The 19,336-nt window shown below is 40.0% G+C and overlaps 1 protein-coding gene and 1 pseudogene across 1 annotated transcript; one reads left to right on the forward strand and one right to left on the reverse strand.

Annotated features, from left to right (window-relative positions):
- The first annotated feature begins 1,545 nt into the window (after positions 1–1,545).
- LOC122074441 lies at positions 1,546–3,507 on the forward strand. Its single transcript, XM_042639249.1, has 2 exons — positions 1,546–2,490; positions 2,836–3,507. Exons 1-2 carry the CDS (start codon positions 1,546–1,548, stop codon positions 3,505–3,507), a joined length of 1,617 nt encoding a protein of 538 aa, XP_042495183.1.
- A 12,161-nt stretch (positions 3,508–15,668) lies between these two features.
- LOC122073581 lies at positions 15,669–17,504 on the reverse strand (annotated as a pseudogene).
- Between the last annotated feature and the right edge of the window lie 1,832 nt (positions 17,505–19,336).

Raw genomic sequence — 19,336 nt, forward strand, 5'->3', positions numbered from 1 at the left:
GGGTCCTGGCGCCTTTAATCTTGGGTCTGCGTCTGAGTTCAATGCGGCTGTGGATGCTTGCAACCTGATATCAGTTCCTCCTCACGGGCATAAGTTTACTTGGATGAATAACAGGAAGCGTGGGAATGTTTTGGCTGTTCTGGACAGGTCTTTCTGTAATGAAGAGTGGATAAACCTCTTTCATGACTGTACCCAGGAGGTGATGCAGCATTTTTCTTCCGACCATTCCCCCTTGTGCATTACCTCGGATTCAATGCTGAAGCCTGCAAATTGCCCCTTTCGCATCCAACGATTTTGGATGGACCATGAGGAATTTATGGATGTGGTCAATAAGTCCTGGAGCGAACCTGTGGATGGCTATCCTATTTTTTATCTTGCTCTTAAGCTGAAACGCCTCAAGCCTATTCTCAGGAGCTGGGCAAGATCAGTGTTCCCAAACCTAGATGCGGAATTAAAAGCTGCAAAAGATGACCTTCAGCAAATCCAATCTCAGATAGATGCCTCTGGTATTGATGACCATCTTTTTAATTTGGAAGCCGATGCTAAATCCAGATACTTGAAAGCTCTCCTTGACCATGAAAAGCTATGGGCAGAAAAAGCAAGAAATAGATGGCTCTCTCAAGGAGACCAAAACTCTAGGTTCTTCCACTTATCTGCGAAAATCAGAAGGGTGAAGAACTCGATTCGCTCTCTTCAAAAGGCTGATGGTACAACTACATCAAGTATGGATGATTTGGCTGTTCATGTTGTGGAGTACTATGAGGCTATCCATAAAGCCAGCCCCACCCTTGAGCATGGAGCGCTATTGGACTGCATTCCCCATATCCTTGACGACCTTGACGTTAGAGGATTGGAAGCCATCCCAAATGATCAAGAAATCAAGAATGCAATATGGGACCTGGACCCTGATAGTTCTCCAGGCCCAGACGGTTTCTCTAGTGCTTTCTTCAGACACTGTTGGGAGCTGATTGGTTTTGATGTTTGCCGTGCTGTGAAGAGTTTTTTTAGATCTGGAACCCTTCCTAAAGGAATCAATAATAGCTTCTTGGTCCTCATCCCGAAAATGGAAGGTGCAACTTCTCTGGACAAGTTTAGGCCGATTTGCATGCAAAATTTTTTTTGTAAAATCTTGTCCAAGGTTATGGCCACAAGGCTCTCTTCTCTCCTCCCTAAGCTCATCTCAGAAGAGCAAGGCGCCTTTCAGAAGGGCAAGGTTATTCAGTCCAATATCGGCCTCGCTTCAGAGTTAGCTAATCTCATATTTGACTATACAAGAGGTGGAGGTATGGGGATAAAAATAGATATCCAGAAAGCCTTTGACATTGTATCTTGGAGCTTTCTTTTCCAGGTCTTGAAAAAGTTTGGTTTCCCTGATACTTGGATTGATTGGTTGCATCAAATTCTTCGTACATCCAGAATTTCAGCTTTGCTCAATGGAGGTCCGGTTGGGTTCTTTGGTGTTGAGTGAGGGCTGCGCAGGGTGACCCCATCTCCCCTCTTTTATTTATCCTTGCCGAGGAGGTCCTGTGTAGGGGAATCCGCCTTATGCTTCAAGACAAGAAATTGCAAGCCATCAAGGGACCCCGTGGTGTCCAAATGCCTGGTTTTCTCCTCTTTGCAGACAATATTTTCTTCTTTTTAAATGGCTCCATCAGATATGTCAGACATTTCAATGTCTTCCTTACAAAGTATCAGCAGTTTTCCGGTCAACAAATCAACCTCAACAAGAGTAAGCTTTTTCTGGGGAAGATGTCTCTAGATAGGAAGCAACTCATCTCTGATACCCTTGGAATCTCCATCTGCAAGTTCCCTACAAAATATCTGGGAGTGGAAATTTTCAAGGATAGGGTCACTCGTGAACCTCTCCTCCCGGTGATGGGTAAAATTAAAGGAAGGATGGCTGGTTGGAAAGGAAAGCTCCTCTCCATGGCTGGTAGGGTGGAACTGGTTCGATCTCTTATTTCTGGTATGCCGTCCCACAACTTCTCTGTATACTGGTGGTCTAGCTCCTTACTGAACATCATGGGGAGATGGATGCGGAATTTCATTTGGAGTGGCGATCCTGAAACAGCCAAAGGAGTTACAATTAATTGGGACTCAATCTGCAAGCCTAAACAAGAAGGAGGGCTTGGAATTAGGCGTCTGAGGGATGTCAACAAAGCTCTTCTCTGTAAGCATGTATGGAATATAAGGCACTCATCATCAGCCCTGAGCAACATTATTAATGCTCGCTTTTTGAGGAAAAATGGGGAGCTTAAGAAAGGGTATAAATCTTCCACGATTTGGCCAGGCCTTCGGAGAATGTGGTCTCTTGTCTCTAGCAAGGAGCGATGGGTGGTAGGTAATGGGGTATCTATAAACTTCTGGAAAGACAGATGGGTTGACTCTAAATCTTTTCAAGAAAAAGCAGGTTTGAGAGATGATTTGTTTGCATCTTCCTCCATGACAGTTGCGGACTTTATTGACAATAATGAGTGGAACTTCCCCACGGTTTCATCTTCTCTTATTCAAGATTTTTTTTATAGCTGCTTCAACTATCAATATCCCTAGAGGTAACATAGAAGATAAATGTATTTGGACCCTCTCCACCTTTGGTCAATTCAGTACTTTCTCTGCCTGGAATGATATTCACTGCCGAAATCCCAAGGTTCCTTGGCATGAGCTGGTCTGGATGAAAGGCCTCTCTCCTCGTCAGTCAACCTTTGGCTGGCGTCTGTGTCACAAGAAGCTTCCTACTGATGATATCATTAGGAAAAAAGGCATCTCTTTAGCCTCCAAATGCATCATGTGCGGTTTCCACTCTGTGACTCTACCCCATCTCTTCTTAAATTGCAGTGTATCTCGGATCCTCTGGGAAAAGTTTTCTTGAGCTGTTTTGGTTTGATTTGGAAGGATCAATCCTCCATTGCTGAATTGATCTCCTGGTGGAAACGAAAGCGAAGAATTTTGTCGGTAAAGGACCCTTGGGCAGCTGGCTTGATTATAGTGACCGACACTATTTGGCAAGAAAGGAATCATCGATGGCATGGTGGTAAGAGTAGGGATGCCTCTCTGCTGTTCAAGAAAATATTGAGAACGCTTAAGGAGTCTAATCTCAACTTAAAAGGGGTCATTCGGTCTGCTGCTGATCTTCTTTACTACAGGAAGCTAGGGTTGCATGCAGCTCCAGGCGACCCTCCCTCCATTCTTGAAATCATTTGGTGCAAGCCTCCACTCGCCTGGCAAAAGATAAACATTGATGGTAGTTCCATGGGGAACCCTCGTCGAGCAGGAGGTGGGGGCGTCATTTGTGACTCCAATGGGAAAGTTATATTCTCCTTCAAGCACTTCCTTGGCATCAGTACGAACTACTATGCAGAATTCATGAGATTTCTTCATGGTATCCGCCATGCAATGGGTCAAAGGATTACAAATTTGTGGATTGAAACTGACTCTGTGGCAGTAGTCACCGCTGTTCAAGGCAAGTCTCTCCCTTGGTTTGCCCTGCAAGAGTGGCTCTCTCTCTAGCACTACCTCAATTCTATTTCCTGGAAGATTACTCATTGCTTCAGGGAAGCCAATCCCATTGCGGATTACCTTCCAAAATCAGCTGCAAAAACAGGATTATCTGGAACCATGGAGGAATTTCCTACTCATATTATTGAGGAGATTAGATGGGATTCTTTCTCCAAACCAAGATTTAGATTCTGTAGATAGCTTTGGAGGACCCTGCTGATGGCAATGCCGAAGGTGGGGTCCTTTCTTTAGCTTCGGTTTTTCTTGATGTACCATTTATATCTTTTTTCTCTTCTCCATTTTAATACAATTTTGATTTCTAGCAAAAAAAAAAAAAAAAAAAAAAAAAAAAAATCCATATTCTATGTCAAAGATACCATATTTGATCATGTGATTACACAAGGACAACCTACCAAAGGTACCTAAATCAATATATTCCAATGGGGTTAATTTAGGTATTTTGGTCTCAATGTCTTTGTTGCCCTAAGATGTGAGGGTCAACTTACATAATAGTGTTTAGGATTTACAAGATATACGGTTTACAATTAAAAAAAATAAAAATCATTAGTCTAGAGGTGACATTTGGTGAAGTCATTGAGATAAGTCGTTTGAAGTTCTTGACCCACTTGTTGAAAGATCACCTTCATATTTGTTGGCTTTAGGATCATCTTCATATTTGTTGGTCTTATGCAATGCTGTTGTTACAAATCTTAAGTGTCATTTGCTGCTATACAATGGACTCTTTGGATTTTTCTGTGATGTCTGTATTCTTTTTCTTTCTTAGGTAAAGAAAATTTGTATCAAAAAGATAAATAGGAGAAGGCGATCATTTCTCCTATTAGAAGGGAGAATCTTACCCTTAAAAAGCAAGCGGAACAGGTTCCACATTACAAAGAGAAACTGGAAAATAGCTAAGTTGCCCAATCGCAAGAGCATAAACAGTATGGGATAGTTTTGATGTGCCTACCTCTTCCATATATAGTTTCTAAATTCAGGTAGGCAAGTCAAGTTTCTATTGACTGCGACACCTATAAACCATTATACAACTCTTCCTCTGAATAAACGATGCCTCAATATTTTTGGTCTAACACTAGGGTTCAGTGGGCGAGTCTATGGCACAACGGCTAAGTTGCACTATTGCAATCATGTTCAAAACTTGGAAACAACCTATCGTGCAAAGCAGGGGGTAAGGCTACGTACACACTTGCACCTCCTAGGCCCCTTAAAGTCTCTGGAAGGCCAAGATACTTGACAACCAAAGACCACTACACACTAAACATCATGTACACTATAAAGCTTAAGAGAGATATTTTTTAATATGGAAAAAATTTAGCTGCTACCTAGGTTACAGCCACCTGGGCAGCCAAAGCAATTGAATGATTCACTTTCCCTAGATTCACAAATACCCTCCCCAGGCTATAATATTTTCCAAAATATCCTTTTATGGGTTTGATTTCTTTAGCTGCCACTGCAGCTAAATTCCGTTTGTTTGATATACCAATAAGAAAAAGCTTTTTCCACCTCTAAACACAAGTGAAGCATCGCTTAAAACACTAGTAAATATAAAGTGTACACACATATACTAACAGTACACTAGTAGATATAAAGTGTACACACATACACTAACAGTGTAAGTAGGACCACGGCCATGCTTATTCCAGAGACATAGAGTAGGCTATTTGATGGGTGGGTAGGGTTGAGCTAAGGGGAGGATAGCTAGCTAGGTCCTCTCAGCAGTTGTGGTGGGACGACAGTACCGGACGAATTTGGAAGCGAGAGAAGAATCGCACATCGGCTTAAGTTTTGGAGACACAGTTATGAAGCAGACGCATTTGGTGCATTGAGAAGCATCTGAGCAGGAGCAGTAAGGAGGAATTGAATATGTGCAGATAGTGCAACTATCACACCACCTAAAGCCTTCACTCTCCTTTCCTGTGAAACAAGCATATCACTATCTGAGAACGTAACCATGAAAGGGAAAATTAAGAGAGAGAGAGAGAGAGCACCATTAGTGTCTATGCCTGCGAGCAGCTCAGAAACATGGATGGTAGTAGCATGCATTGATCCTAGAGAGAACAGCACCAATAGTGTCATCATCAGCACCACCTTCAGAGCCATATCTCTATGTCAGTTACAACCTTCACCTACAGTTTCACGCAACCCACACTCAAAGTACTCCTAGTAACTGAACTTTGGTGATCTTTTATAAGAAATTTCATCAAAAGATCAAAAGGGAAAGACAGATGAAGACAAGATAGTTCTTCAAATTCTGAATCCACTATATATTGTATCCACTTCAACTACATGCAACAATTTAGGTGTAGGGAGCGGAGCAAGTGGCTAGATTGTGGAAACAAGTGTTAGGATGAGCACAGGAAGAGGAAACGGCAAGTTTTGGTATGGTGTGTGGGAAAAGAGAGTGGTTGTGGCAGAGTCTGGATCAAGTTCCGTGTATAAGAACGTTTTTGTACAGGTCTGTGATGGACATTTGTATTTCATTGATTCATTCTCTTCAATACATTAGACTTTGATTTTAGTGAAATCCAAATGTCGATCACCAGGACCATACGAAAATACTATGCACTTTCACATAGCTAGCTTAGGATTTTCATATTCTAATTTGTCACATGGCAAAGGGAAAAATCTATAAGACATACAAAGGCAGAGATTCCCACCCTGAACTCCCCACTAAACAAACGGGGTCTACAAGAATCTATAAGGTTTGCTTTTCGTCAGCATTGGCTACCTCCTATGTGAACCCACCTTCTTTTCTCTCCATTTTTTATTCGTTTATTTACATAGTATTTTTTTCTTTATCCAACCTTCCTGATATTTTATTTAAAATCCCACTTTTACATCCAACATCGAAGCGGACCACATCCTCTCAAGTGTTGCGTGTCGGACGGTCAGGGGTGTGTATTCAAGTGGTGCTAGTCGTCCGATGTGAGCTAGACACATTAGGAAACTGAAGAGGATCTGGGTCCACATCTTCCGGGGAAATGACCGTCCCACCCCTCATGAAAAATGGAAATCCCACCCATGTTGATACTTCTACTAGTGCTCCCATTGGTCCCTATGCTGGTGCAAGGGCCACACTTCCTTTTAAGGTACTCTCTCCCTTAATTTTTTTATTCTACGTCCCACCATTCTTCTTCTTTGCATGCGGATGGCAAGAGAGAAAAGGTTGTGGATGGGTGCAACAAAGCAAGGAGCAGAAGAAGGAGGGGATGGTACATGGGAGAAGGGAGGGTAGAATGAAGCATGGTGGGTCAGGTTGTAGGTGGGGTTACGCAAAGAAGGGGGCAGTGCTACAAGTGGAGGTGGGGGTTGGGGTATGAGGGAGATGGTGAGAAGGAGAAGGAGATGGGGTGGGGCAGGTTGTGTTGTTTCTTCGTCGGTGAGTTGGAATTTGACTCATTTCCACCATTCTCTAACAACAAGGGAGATCAAGTTACCAAAAAAACGAGAAAAGCAATAACTGATTTAAGTTCAATACACAGTGAAAACTTCTTAGTAGATTGGACAAAGAAACTTAATAGGAGATTCCTAATTCTATTCCTCTCATATGAATTATATAGCTGTGCTTCAAGGAGAGAGCAGACTCGACAATGGAGGGGAAACTTAGGGAATTATAGTTTGCTGCCAAGACTTGAGTGATGTGTACTAAAGTAATCTTACATGTTGTGGGTGACTCAATTATGTTAGATCAAACACCAAGAAATACGAAAAATAAAGAAACAATAGATCCGCACGACGGAGAGATTTAACGAGGTTCACACATTAGGGTGGTGTGCTACGTCCTCGGGCGAAGAAGAAGATGTTTCACTATGCAGAAGAGAGATTACACCGAAACAGTGGCGAGAAAACTCGCCCTGAAACCCTAGCTCGAAAAAACCCCCAAAATAAAATGACTTTCTCAACAAGCAATGGTACATTATATATACTCCAAGTCACGGGTTGATCCATCGGGTTGCGGTTGATCTGGTTGAACCCCTCTGCTTCCATCACAGATCTCAGAAAACTTCTTATTCAGGTCGCCACTAAAATATATCGGAGCGGGTCAATATTCAAAACGGATCAAGAATTCGAGACAAACTTAACAAATCTCCACCTTGGCTTGAATTCTCCTCCAACAAATAAACAAATAGTTAAAATCTTCATCTTCTCCAATAGCCCTCCAAAGGGCTGAACTCAAACACAGGAAACACCAAGTAAGTTCAAGCAATGCTCGAACTTACCAACACATAAATGCTTAGTCAACATATCAGTTGGATTGTCTTCAGTCCCAATCTTCAATACTTGAATATTACCTTGAGCAATTATCACTTTTATGAAATGATATCGAACATCAATGTGCTTTGTCCTCTCATGATACATCGGATCTTTACTCAAGTGAGTAGCACTCTGGCTATCACAATGGACAACAGTCACCCCATGATCCATGCTGAGTTCTTCCAACAAAACTCTAAGCCAAATAGCTTCTTTAATTGCCTCAGTCACTGCCATATATTCTGCTTCAGTAGTAGATAATGCAACTGTAACCTGTAAAGTAGCTTTCCAACGAACCGTACTTCCTTCAAGAGTAAATACATAGCTTGTGAGTGACCTCTTCTTGTCAAGATCACATGAACAATCTGAATCAACATAACCAGATAAACTATCACCATTCCTCCTAAACTCCAAACAAACACCAGAGGTCCCTTTCAAGTACCGAAGTATCCACTTCACTGCTTCCCAATGAGCTTTACCTAGACATGACAAATATCTGTTCACCACACTAACAGCTTGTGAAATGTTAGGACGAGTGCAAACCATAGCATACATAACGGAGCCAACTGCACTAGAGTATGGAACACGTGACATGTACTCCACCTCTTCATCTGTTTTAGGTGATAGAGCAGCTGAAAGTCTAAAATGAGATGCAAGAGGAGTAGTTACAAGTTTGGCATTTTTCATATCAAAACGATTCAATACCTTCTCAGTATACTTCTATTGAGATAGCCAAACCTTCTCTGCTTTTCTATCCTTCTTGATCTCCATACCAAGGATCTTCCTTACTGCCCCCAAATCTTTCATCTCAAATTCAGAACTTAATTATTCCTTCAACCTGTTGACCTCATTCCTATCTTTTGCTGCAATCAACATATTATCAACATAAAGCAACAAATATATGAATGACCAATCAGAGAGCTTTCTGAAATAAACACAACAGTTATATTGACACATGGAGTATCCAAAACTAGTCATAACTGAATCAAACCTTTTATACCACTATCTAGGAGACTGTTTCAAACCATATATAGACTTCTTCAACAAGCATACATGGTCCTCCTTACCTTCAACAACAAACCCTTTAGGTTGATGCATATAAATCTGTTATTCTAGTTCACCATGCAAGAATATTGTTTTCACATCAAGTTGCTCCAACTCTAAATCATGCATAGCAACTAAAGCAAGTAGGACACGAATAGAACTATGCATAACAACAGATGAGAAAATATCATTAAAATCAATTCCTTGTACCTGACTGTAGCCCTTTGCAACCAAACGTGCATTGTACTTAGCATCTTCAACACTTGAGGCAGATTCCTTCTTCTTAAAGACTCATTTGCAACCAATAATTTTCTTCCTTGTTCTCAGCTTAACAAGCTCCCAAGTCTGATTTTTATAAAGAGATTCCATCACTTCATTCATGGCAATCAATCAATTTAGTAGAATCAATTGAAGTAACAACTTCAGAATATGTTGCAGGCACACTATTTTCAATTGTATCTACAACAGACAATGTATAAGCAACAAATTCAGCATACCCATACTTTTATGGTTGTCTAATATTTCTCTTTGGTCTATCTTTGGCAATGATGTACCGCTTTTCTTCTTGATTCTCTTGAGCATCATCTCCTTTAGTAAGTAGGCAGTTGAACTGAAGCAGATTGTGCTTTGTTTGAAGATGAACAACCAATTTCAAACTCCACTTTCTTTCTAGATTTTTCTTGACCTTCATCACAATGAACAAGAGCTTCTTTCCTAGGATGCAACATAGCAGATTTATCAAAGTAACTTCTCTGCTAATAAGAAATTTTGGAGACTTTGGATCTGGACACTACAACCTGTATCCTTTCACTCCAGATCCGTACCCAAGAAAAATGCATTTCTTAACCCTAGGTTTTAACTTCCCTTCATTAACATGTGCATAAGTAGGACATCCAAATATTTTAAATTTGAGTAGTATGCAGGTTTACCTTACCAATCTTCTTCTGGAATCTTGCACTCAATAGTTGTGCAAGGAGATCGATTCACCAACAAGGTTGCTGTGTTAACTGCTTCTGCCCAGAACTCCCTACCCAATCCTGCATTTGATAACATCCACCTCGCCTTTTCTAACAAGGTTCTATTCATACGCTCTGCCACTCCATTCTGCTGGGGTGTTTTAACAATTGTATGGTGTCTTGCAATACCTTCATTTTCATAGAACTCATTGAAGCCACCTTCACAAAACTCTAGGCCATTATCGGTTTCAACCTTTTAATTTGTTTTCCGGTCTGCTTCTCAAGTAAATTCTTCCACTGTTTGAAAGTGACAAACACTTCATTTTTATGCTTCAAGAAATAGACTCAAACCTTCTTAGAAAAATCATAAATAAGCCAGGGCTAGAATTTGTGTGTAATTTAAAATTTCAAGCTCGAATTTATGGGTTCTTGTCTCCAGTCTTTCAATTTTCAATGTAGCTCACATTCCCATTTTTTATTTACCTATATATATATATATATGTGAAGAATTTCAGTAAATACTACACCTAGTTTAATAATTTAGGTACTACCTTTTTTCGCAAGAAGATCATATGTATTAAAATAGGGAAAAGAAGAAAAAGAATTTACATGGAAAAAAGAAACAAGCTATATGGAATTAGTTGAAAAACTAATCCACCTTCGGCATTGCCATCAGCGGAGAAGAATCAAAACTAAAACCCAGCCAAACCAAAAAATAGACAAATCAACAAAAAAACACCATTATTTAAAACGGTATCTAGGCCGATTGTGCCTATCAACATCTAACTCCATGGCAACTAATGCAGGCCAAGAGGCTACTGGAGAGGAATCTTCCAATTTTGCAGCAGACTTTGCAAGGAAATCAGCCACTGGGTTAGCTTCACGTAGGCAATGAGTAATCTTCCAGGTTATGGAATGTAGGTATGGGCCTAAGCTCATCCACCTTTGAAGCACATACGACGGGACTTTCCATTGAGAAATAAGAAGAACCACAGCCACCGAGTCACACTCAACCCATAATTGGGTAATATCCAACACTCTAGCCATTTCCAGACCATAAATCACTGCTAGCACTTCAGCTTCAAAGTTTGTGTGCACTCCCAAAAATTGTCTGAAGGATTGAACCACCTCAGCTTTATCATTCCGTTAGACTACACCAGCCCCTGCCTTTCCTGGGTTCCCTAGGGAGCACCCATCAGAGTTAAGCTTTACCCATCCTGGAGGTGGAGGACACTAGAAAACTTCTAAGATCTCCCTGGGTTTATAGGGAATTCTAGAAATACCCAGCCGTCTAGCACATAAAAGTGCCTCGAAAGGGAGGGGAGATCCAGAAACTGCTACCTCCTGGAGGCTGATCTCACTCTTAACCATTGCAAAACAGTGATTGGATGCTATCGATTTTTCCTCAAATCGTCTTGCATTCCTTACCTGCCATATGAAGTATGGAAGAAGGGAGAAGCCACTTAGCCACACTCTTTTAAAATAACATTTTCTAGCAGTTTGTTTCCACCATGCGCAGAGATTTTCCACGTCCGCAAATGGAGGCCATTGCACATCAAAACCAAAGCAGAAATCTCTCCATATGCTAGAAGAAAATTCACATTTGTAGAAAATATGGATCAGCGATTCCTCCTCTTTGCCACACAACGAGCACTGAGATACAAGAGGAAATCCTCTTTTACAAACATTGTCATCAGTTGGCAATTTATTCTGTATCATTCGCCAAGCAAAAGTTGCTTGTTTAGGCTGAATACCAGAGCACCAAATAAGAGAATACCAACTAATTTTTTGGCGTTTCTCCCTATATTCTTCCCAAGTTGATTTTATAGAGAAAACACCTGAAGAGGTTAACCGCCAAACACAAGAGTCTTCTACATTCTGGATGAGAATATTTTTTGCTTGGTCCCACTTTTGGCCAAGGAATGTAGAATCGACTGGAGGAAAATTCCAAGAGAAATTATCAATAAAATCTGCAACTTTCACCTTAGAACCAGAGAAAAGGGATTGATCCAGATTGGAAAGCTCTGCAATAGACTTCGAGTCCAGCGACCGATCCTGCCAGAAATTGATTTTCTCCCCATTACCTACAATTCATTGTTCATGTTCGGAAATAAAATTCCACACCTTCTTCAAGCCAGGCCATATGGAAGAGGATTTATATCCCATTTTCAGCGAACCATCAACATTTAGAAAACGTTCCTTGAAAAATCTGCTCATGATGGAGTCTTCATACTTAATCTGCCACGCCAATTTACATAAACAAGCAAAGTTCACTTCATGCAATTTTCTGATGCCCAAACCACCTTTTTTTGGTTTACACACCATATCCCATTTAATCACAATCTTCTTCGAGACCTCCATATCCCCTGACCAAACAAAATTTTGGATCTAACGCTCCACCAACTTCATCGATCCTTCGGGCCACCAATATATAGAGAAATTATGGATTGGAATCCCAGAAATGACCGACTTAACAAGTTCCACCCTTCCAGCCATAGATAGGAGTTTCCCTTTCCAACCTGCAAGTCTGCTTTTTATCTTATCCAGAAGAGGAAGAAGGTGGTTATTTTTCACTCTTCCTTTAAAGATCTCCACCCCCAGGTATTTGGTGGGAAAAGTAGCTGCTGCCACTCCCAAATACTCAGTAATAAATTGTCTTCTATGAGGAGCAATTTTCCCAAAAAATATCTTGCTTTTCTCCAAGTTAATCTTCTGACCAGAGAACTCCTGATACTTGGATAAAAAAGCATGGAGCTGCTTAACATAAGTGGCAGAGCCATTCATAAAAATGAAAATGTCGTCTGCGAAAAGCAGATGAGAGGGAGTAACAGCACCTCTCGGACCCGAGAGAGATTTCATCTTACCTTCCTCCACCATATTTTTGAGGCCTCTACATAGCACTTTCTCGGCCAAAATGAATAGAATAGGAGAGATGGGGTCCCCTTGTCTCAAACCACGGCCAACCCCAAAAAAACCCACTGGACCTCCATTCAATAAGATAGAAATCCTTGTTGAAATAAGCAGCTGGTGAACCCTGTTAATCCATTTTGGAGAGAAGCCAAATTTTTCTAACGTGGCAAACAAAAAATCCCAAGAAAGGGAATCATAAGCCTTTTGCACGTCCAGCTTTATGCCCATACCACCTCCCCTTACTGCAGAGTGCATCAAATTTGCTAACTCGGACGCTAGGCCAATATTTGATGAGATGATTTTACCCTTCTGAAAGGCACCCTGTTCTGCAGAAATTAATCTTGGGAGAAAAAAAGTTAATCTAGTGGTAGAAATTTTGGATAAGACCTTACAAAAAAAATTCCCCATACATATGGGTCGAAATTTATCTAAGGATGATGCATCATTAATTTTTGGGATCAAGGTGAGGAAACAATTATTGACCCCTTTAGGGATCTTTCCAACCAGGAAAAAATTAAAGATTGGCCGACAAAAGTCTTTCTCCACAATGTCCCAACACCTTCTAAAAAACTGACCTGAGAAACCATCAGGCCCTGGAGAGCTATCTGCATCAAGATCCCACACCGCCTGCTTGATTTCCTCTCTGGTGGGAATGGCATCCAGCAAAAAATTATCGTCATCAGATAATATTCTTGGAATCTGGTCCAGCAACTCATGGTGAGGAATTATCGGAGTATGAGAGTGGAAATTTTCATAATAATTAACCATATAATTAACCAAATCCTGATGTTCCAAAATACAAGAACCATCCTCACGCTGCATAGAGCTAATCTGATTTTTTGCTCTTCTAATTTTAACCGAGAGATGGAAAAATTTTGAATTTCGATCCCCATTCTTTAACCATTTGATTTTTGCTTTCTCATACCACATTTTCTCATGCAGCTTTGATGCATTCAAGAGAGCAGTTTTTGCATCCGCCTCTTCGTTAAAAAGAAGGTCGGTCATTCCAGATTCAGCAATAGAATCCTGCACTCTTTTTAAATTTGATGTAGCCTTATCCACTTCCTCATTTAGATTAGGGAAAGCCCCTTTTGCCCAGGCCTTGACAACTAATTTTACATTTTTCAGCTTTTGGGCTAATTTTACCTTTTTCCTCCTAGTTGGTTGACCCTAAAGAGCATAAATCAAAATCAAAATCAAAATCATATCTTGATGTTCATTCATATGATCTGCAGTACTATCAGGGATTGGTTTAGCTGGTTAGTGTTAGATCTATTTTTGCATTATGCTTTGTTTTGAGGGAAAAGGTGTTAACATTTGGCTATTTTTGTTGGTATATGATGTCTTGTATTACATCGCATTTTAATCCAAGGAGTATTGGTACAGGCCTCTCAACAAAACGGTAGTGTCCTGCAAACTGAGAGTAATTTTGTATTTTCTGGTATTAGGGTTTTTCACTATATATTTGTAGCGAGGTTTTTTTTTTCTATAAGCAATTCCGAGAGGTGTGATGAGAAGCGCTGTAACCCTATTATCATTTGATAGTGAAGCATGATCTCATCTCACCAAGGATGTAGGCAATCTTGCCTGTAATTTGTGCATATTGCTTGTTCTTGTTTTTCTATTACTTTTTGGATCGTTTTTAGAGTCGTGTTCTACAATTTTGTGTGCAGCTGTCAAGATAAAATAGTTCTTGGTCATACGAAGAAACATAAAATGAGAGATCATGAACCTAAGGCCAAGCGCAACAAAAATTCTTATAGTAAAGCTACAAGAAAGGAACAAATGGCAACGGCTTTCAATTCCCTTGGAGCAAAGACAACGGTAGAGGTCTACAAGTGACAAGGACCTTAATTTATTCTTAATAGCAACATTGTTAATAAGCACTTACCACAAAAACATGGTAGTGGAGTTGAAAGGGACTTAGCCTCAGGAAGTGTATGGTTTTAAGTTCAACTCCCTTTACCTTATTGGAGCCGCTCACATGGGGTGTTTAGTTCTCTTTGCTATTTTCTAGTGAAAATTGAATGGTTCTCATTCAACCCCTAAAATATGTATGTCCGTGCAGTTGTGAGGTTAATATGGAACTAATCATGCCTTTACCATCGTTAGAAAAAAAAAATTATGGTGGAGTTTTAAGTGCCAAATGAATTTCCAAACCTTCCTAACTCTACCATCATGCATACTACCTAAAGTATTTTGAGACAGCAATCTAAACACAATCTTAGTATTAAATGGCCCTGTTTTACTATAAGGAAAAATCCATACATCCTAATGATTAATGATTATGAGCACTAAGAGGAATCTTATATAAAGTTTTTGCCACCTCTAGTATTAAATGACCCTGTTTTACTATAAGAAACCATATATCATTATGATTAATGATTATCAGCACTAAGAGGAATTTTACATAAAGCTTGTGCCAAATGTGAAGAAAACAATAGATTGTATGACATTAACATTTCACTCATCCCTGTGTCATAAGGTCAATAACATTTCGCCTTTCCTGTGCCGCCTCTAATTAAAAAATAGATTCTATGACAACCTTTATGTGTTCATAATTGCATACAGAGGGAGCTAAGTGTATGTAAAAGTTGATGTAAGACTAGCTATCAAAACAGTGATCTTGGTAGCCCTGGTAAGCCTCTCTCAACAGTCTTCATGTAGTCTTTTTGTATTCTTTGAATTGATATGAGCCACCCCTCCAGTGTGTATAGTAGGCAACCCTTCTCCAATTTGTAAAATCTCTACCCATTGTACTTTCTGCCCTTCTAATACATGTTCCACCAAAACCCTTTTAGTTATATGACCACGCGAGAGAGAGAGAGAGAGATAATTTTTATATTTACTAAGATATATTCCATTGCCATAAAAGAATGGCAAAATGAGGCCAAATTATTACACACGGAAAAAGGGAAAAAGAAAAAGGGGATAAAAGTAATTGGAAAAAGTGAATGGAAACCCAAACTGATGTATGTTCAAGGCATTTTTGAATTAGGGAAAGACAGTGATCTTAGCAAAATCAAGACCCTTCTTCCCTACAAGAGCCTTGCTTGCAAAGTTGTCATTGTAATCTTGAAACGACACCTCATTGTAATGAGCTATTCCATCCTTCTCAACCACCTGAGGCAATGGTGCAATTTAGGTTTCCAGTTGAGGGCCATAAAATATAGGGCATGAAACTCTAGATTGCGTGCTAGTAGTTCGAACTCGGTGTTCTGCACTCTTGTACCTCCCATTACTTAATATCTTGCACACTAGAAAAAGAGAAGAAAACAAGAATAACAAAGATTTGCCAAGTTTTGAGTTTTAGAACACTTATGGTTATTACATACTTGCAGGATATTGATGACCAGAGCTCCTAGGACTGGTGGAATCTCTACCCACTCTCCCTTATTTTTGGCATCTCTTTCATCTTCCATCTTAATATGCAAACCGCCAATATCATCTTGTAGCAACACCTTTGTGGTTCTATTGTCGGAATGCCGAACGGCGCCTACAGCTAGGTCTGGATTGGGACATTGTGGGTAGAAGTTCATGATACACATTCTTGCACCAAAGTATGCATCAGCCATGGGGTCATCCAGCTTCACTCCAAGGCTCTCAAATAACACCCCCAGTATCTTTCTCACCATATCTGGTAATGTCTTTGGAAAACAGAGTCCATCTTCCCTAGCATTCAAATACTTTCATTTCAAGATAATGATGATAAAAACTAATGACAGATCACACCCTAAGCTTGGCACCATAATAGACACATGGTTCAAATATCCATAGTATAATTAAGGGGTATTTTGGTAGTCAAAGCATTGTTAATTAATGATATTGTCTTTTTATAAAAAAAAAAAAAAAATCTATGCCATGTAAGATGGTTATTGTTAGAACAAATACACCAAAGAAATCATGAAGAAAAGAAAAACAGATTCACGCAAGACATAGAGATTTAACGTGGTTTACATACTGATGTAGTGTGCTACATCCTCGGATGAGGAAGTAGGTGATTCATTATATCGGAAGAAGATTATAACGGAGATCTCTCAATAACGTTTGGTTCAAAAATTAAACCATTGAAGTGTCCAATTAATTTCCAGTTTGACCCAATTTTCCCCTATTGGGAGGGGGTCTTTGAACCTTTATAAATGTGGCAATTCCCGGTGTAGCCCACCCAGGCTCACTGCTATGATGGTTCAAACTCAGGTCAAGAAACCTGGGGTAGATCAGTTGGGCTTCAGGATGAACCAATCCCCCACACCACGCCTCCCTCCCCTTTCTTATCCTAGCAAGGATATATAATAACCTGCCCAGCTATAACCTTATGGTGGAAGACTAACCTGACTTCTTCAGGCCAGTATTTCATAGTATCATCATCAGAGGTATAAACCATGCTCAAAAAATCCCTCCATATCAAAACCTTCTCCTTCTCTGGCACAAAGCTAGTACCATAAGTCACAAAGGGGGTAGGGCTCACCCCCTTCAGATACACTGCTTTCTTCTCCGGTGGTTGATTAAAGAACCGGTGAGCTGCAAATTTAAGACGCTTCAGCACTGCAAGCGGCACACCATGGTTCACCACTTGGAAGAACCCAACAGTTTCTCTGCCCTTGTGAGAGCCTTAACAATTTTTCCATGGTTAGGTCCATCAAGCTCCGAAAGGTCATTGGGTTGCTCTAGATGTTTTCTTACATCTTGCTAACTTATTTTTTCTTCTAGAGGTTGGATGTATTCGTTCGGCACCGTCAGCAAGCCGGAATCAGCGAGACCCTTGACGCCATTACCCTGCCGGACTACAAAGTCAAACAGCAAGTTACGGTCGGCAAAGGTTGGTGCCATTTGAGTTGGAAATGCCTATGATGGTGATGGTGTGGTGGTGCAACTGTGGTATGAATCAGTGCGGATGGTTGGGGTGAAGAGGCCCTTCCAAGGTTCTTTATTTATAGTTTCTAAGTTGGATATTTAATTCCATTGTGCTTCTTTAAGTAAACTTCTCAAAGTCACAGGATTTGAAAACCTTTCTGAACTTTGGGTAAGACGTTTTAACAAACAAAAAGGTGGATGGTTCCCTCCGTCGCCCATGTGTAATCTTGGGGACTGGCAGGTTTGACAGCCCTATGCACAAGTGATGCACAGGGGAAAAAAAAAATCTCTAATGTACTGTTATACAAGGTAAGTGAAGATAAAATTTGGCTGCTGTTCGGGCAGCCACCTTGCTGGCTGCTAAAAAAATGGAATCTAAAAGGGTAAAAGGGTGTGCCTGGTGCACGAAGGTCTCATATGTATGAGATTAGGGGGCGAGAATTATGCAGCCTTACCCTGAGAATATCGAGATGCTATTTTGACTGCTTGAATACCAGGTCATAACATTCGTAACTTTTCAATTGGACCAAGGATGTCCCTCAAGAAGGGTATTTTTAAAAATATGAAAATCTATGAAAGTATTTATTAACTCAAGGGGGAAGGTGAATTATGCCATTTCATTGGCTGCCAGCTAAGGCTGCAACCCACGTAGCAAACAAGTTTTTTTTCGAAGATTCCTGTTATACAAGGTAAGGAGAGATTGTAACTGAATAAGAAGAAATAAATGGGATCCTTATCCCTATATATTAATTGGGAGAAAGAACATTGACAGTTTAGCATTGTCTATAGCCAAACACAGGCAAGCACGAAAAGACCACATTGCTCCCTCATCCTCTGCTCTAAAAATGCTCTTGCATGTCCTCCTATTGGCCCCATGCGCTGTTGTTGTTTACACTAGATTAACATCGTTCTTTTCTCAAATTAATAATAATCTATGCAAATTGTTTTCTATTTGTGAGAGACCCCTTCGTTCACACATAGGGTGCACATGCACTTCAGGAATAGACACGATAACCATTGCATACTCCTGTTTTTGTAATTTAAACGTAGGGATCACTGACAGAAGTCCCTAATCTAAGTGAGTGATCTTTCATAATTGAACATGAGACTTATTATTACGACTCATTAACTTTATCTTGAAACTTGCAAGGAAAAATACGAGAACGGCAAGTTGGGTGAAAATTACCTTAAATCTTTAATTATATATAGGCCCCACTTGCAAAGAAAATTTTCAAGTAATCTTAGATTGGTATGATAACGCTTGACCTCGGGCCCTTTTTTCCTTTCGTCCACGGAATCTTCCTCCACCTGTTACTAGCTGATTTGGTATTGATTAACTAAATGCCTTTGAGTGTATGATAGGTTTTGCTTCATGATGCTATCCAAAATAGGGTTAACTGAACTTGAGGTATATTAAGTTGTTACGTGAAAATTTGGTCACCACCCAAATTTAGATAAATAGGCCTTCTTTTCTCCAAAGATGGTCAAGTGTCGGCTAAAAAAAAATCTTTAGCACCCCCCCACCCAAAAAAAAAAAAAAAAAGAACCATTTTGTCAATAATCCAATTGTTGAGTTGCTGTTTTGATTCAATGGAAATAGGCAAGAGTTTAAGTCCATGAAAGTCCAAATCCATTCCCAATTTCAACTTACCTTTTGAAGAAAATAGTAGGATGTGTTTGGTTACATAATTTATTGGAGTTTTATTTCTATTTTGGCAATGACTTCATAGAGAGTATTTGTGTTGAATCGTATTTATTTTTAACATTTTCCTGAAAATTATTTGATTACTCATAAATCTGTTACATAA

The sequence above is a fragment of the Macadamia integrifolia genome, chromosome 3 (assembly GCF_013358625.1).
Source record: "Macadamia integrifolia cultivar HAES 741 chromosome 3, SCU_Mint_v3, whole genome shotgun sequence".
Lineage (NCBI taxonomy): Eukaryota > Viridiplantae > Streptophyta > Magnoliopsida > Proteales > Proteaceae > Macadamia > Macadamia integrifolia.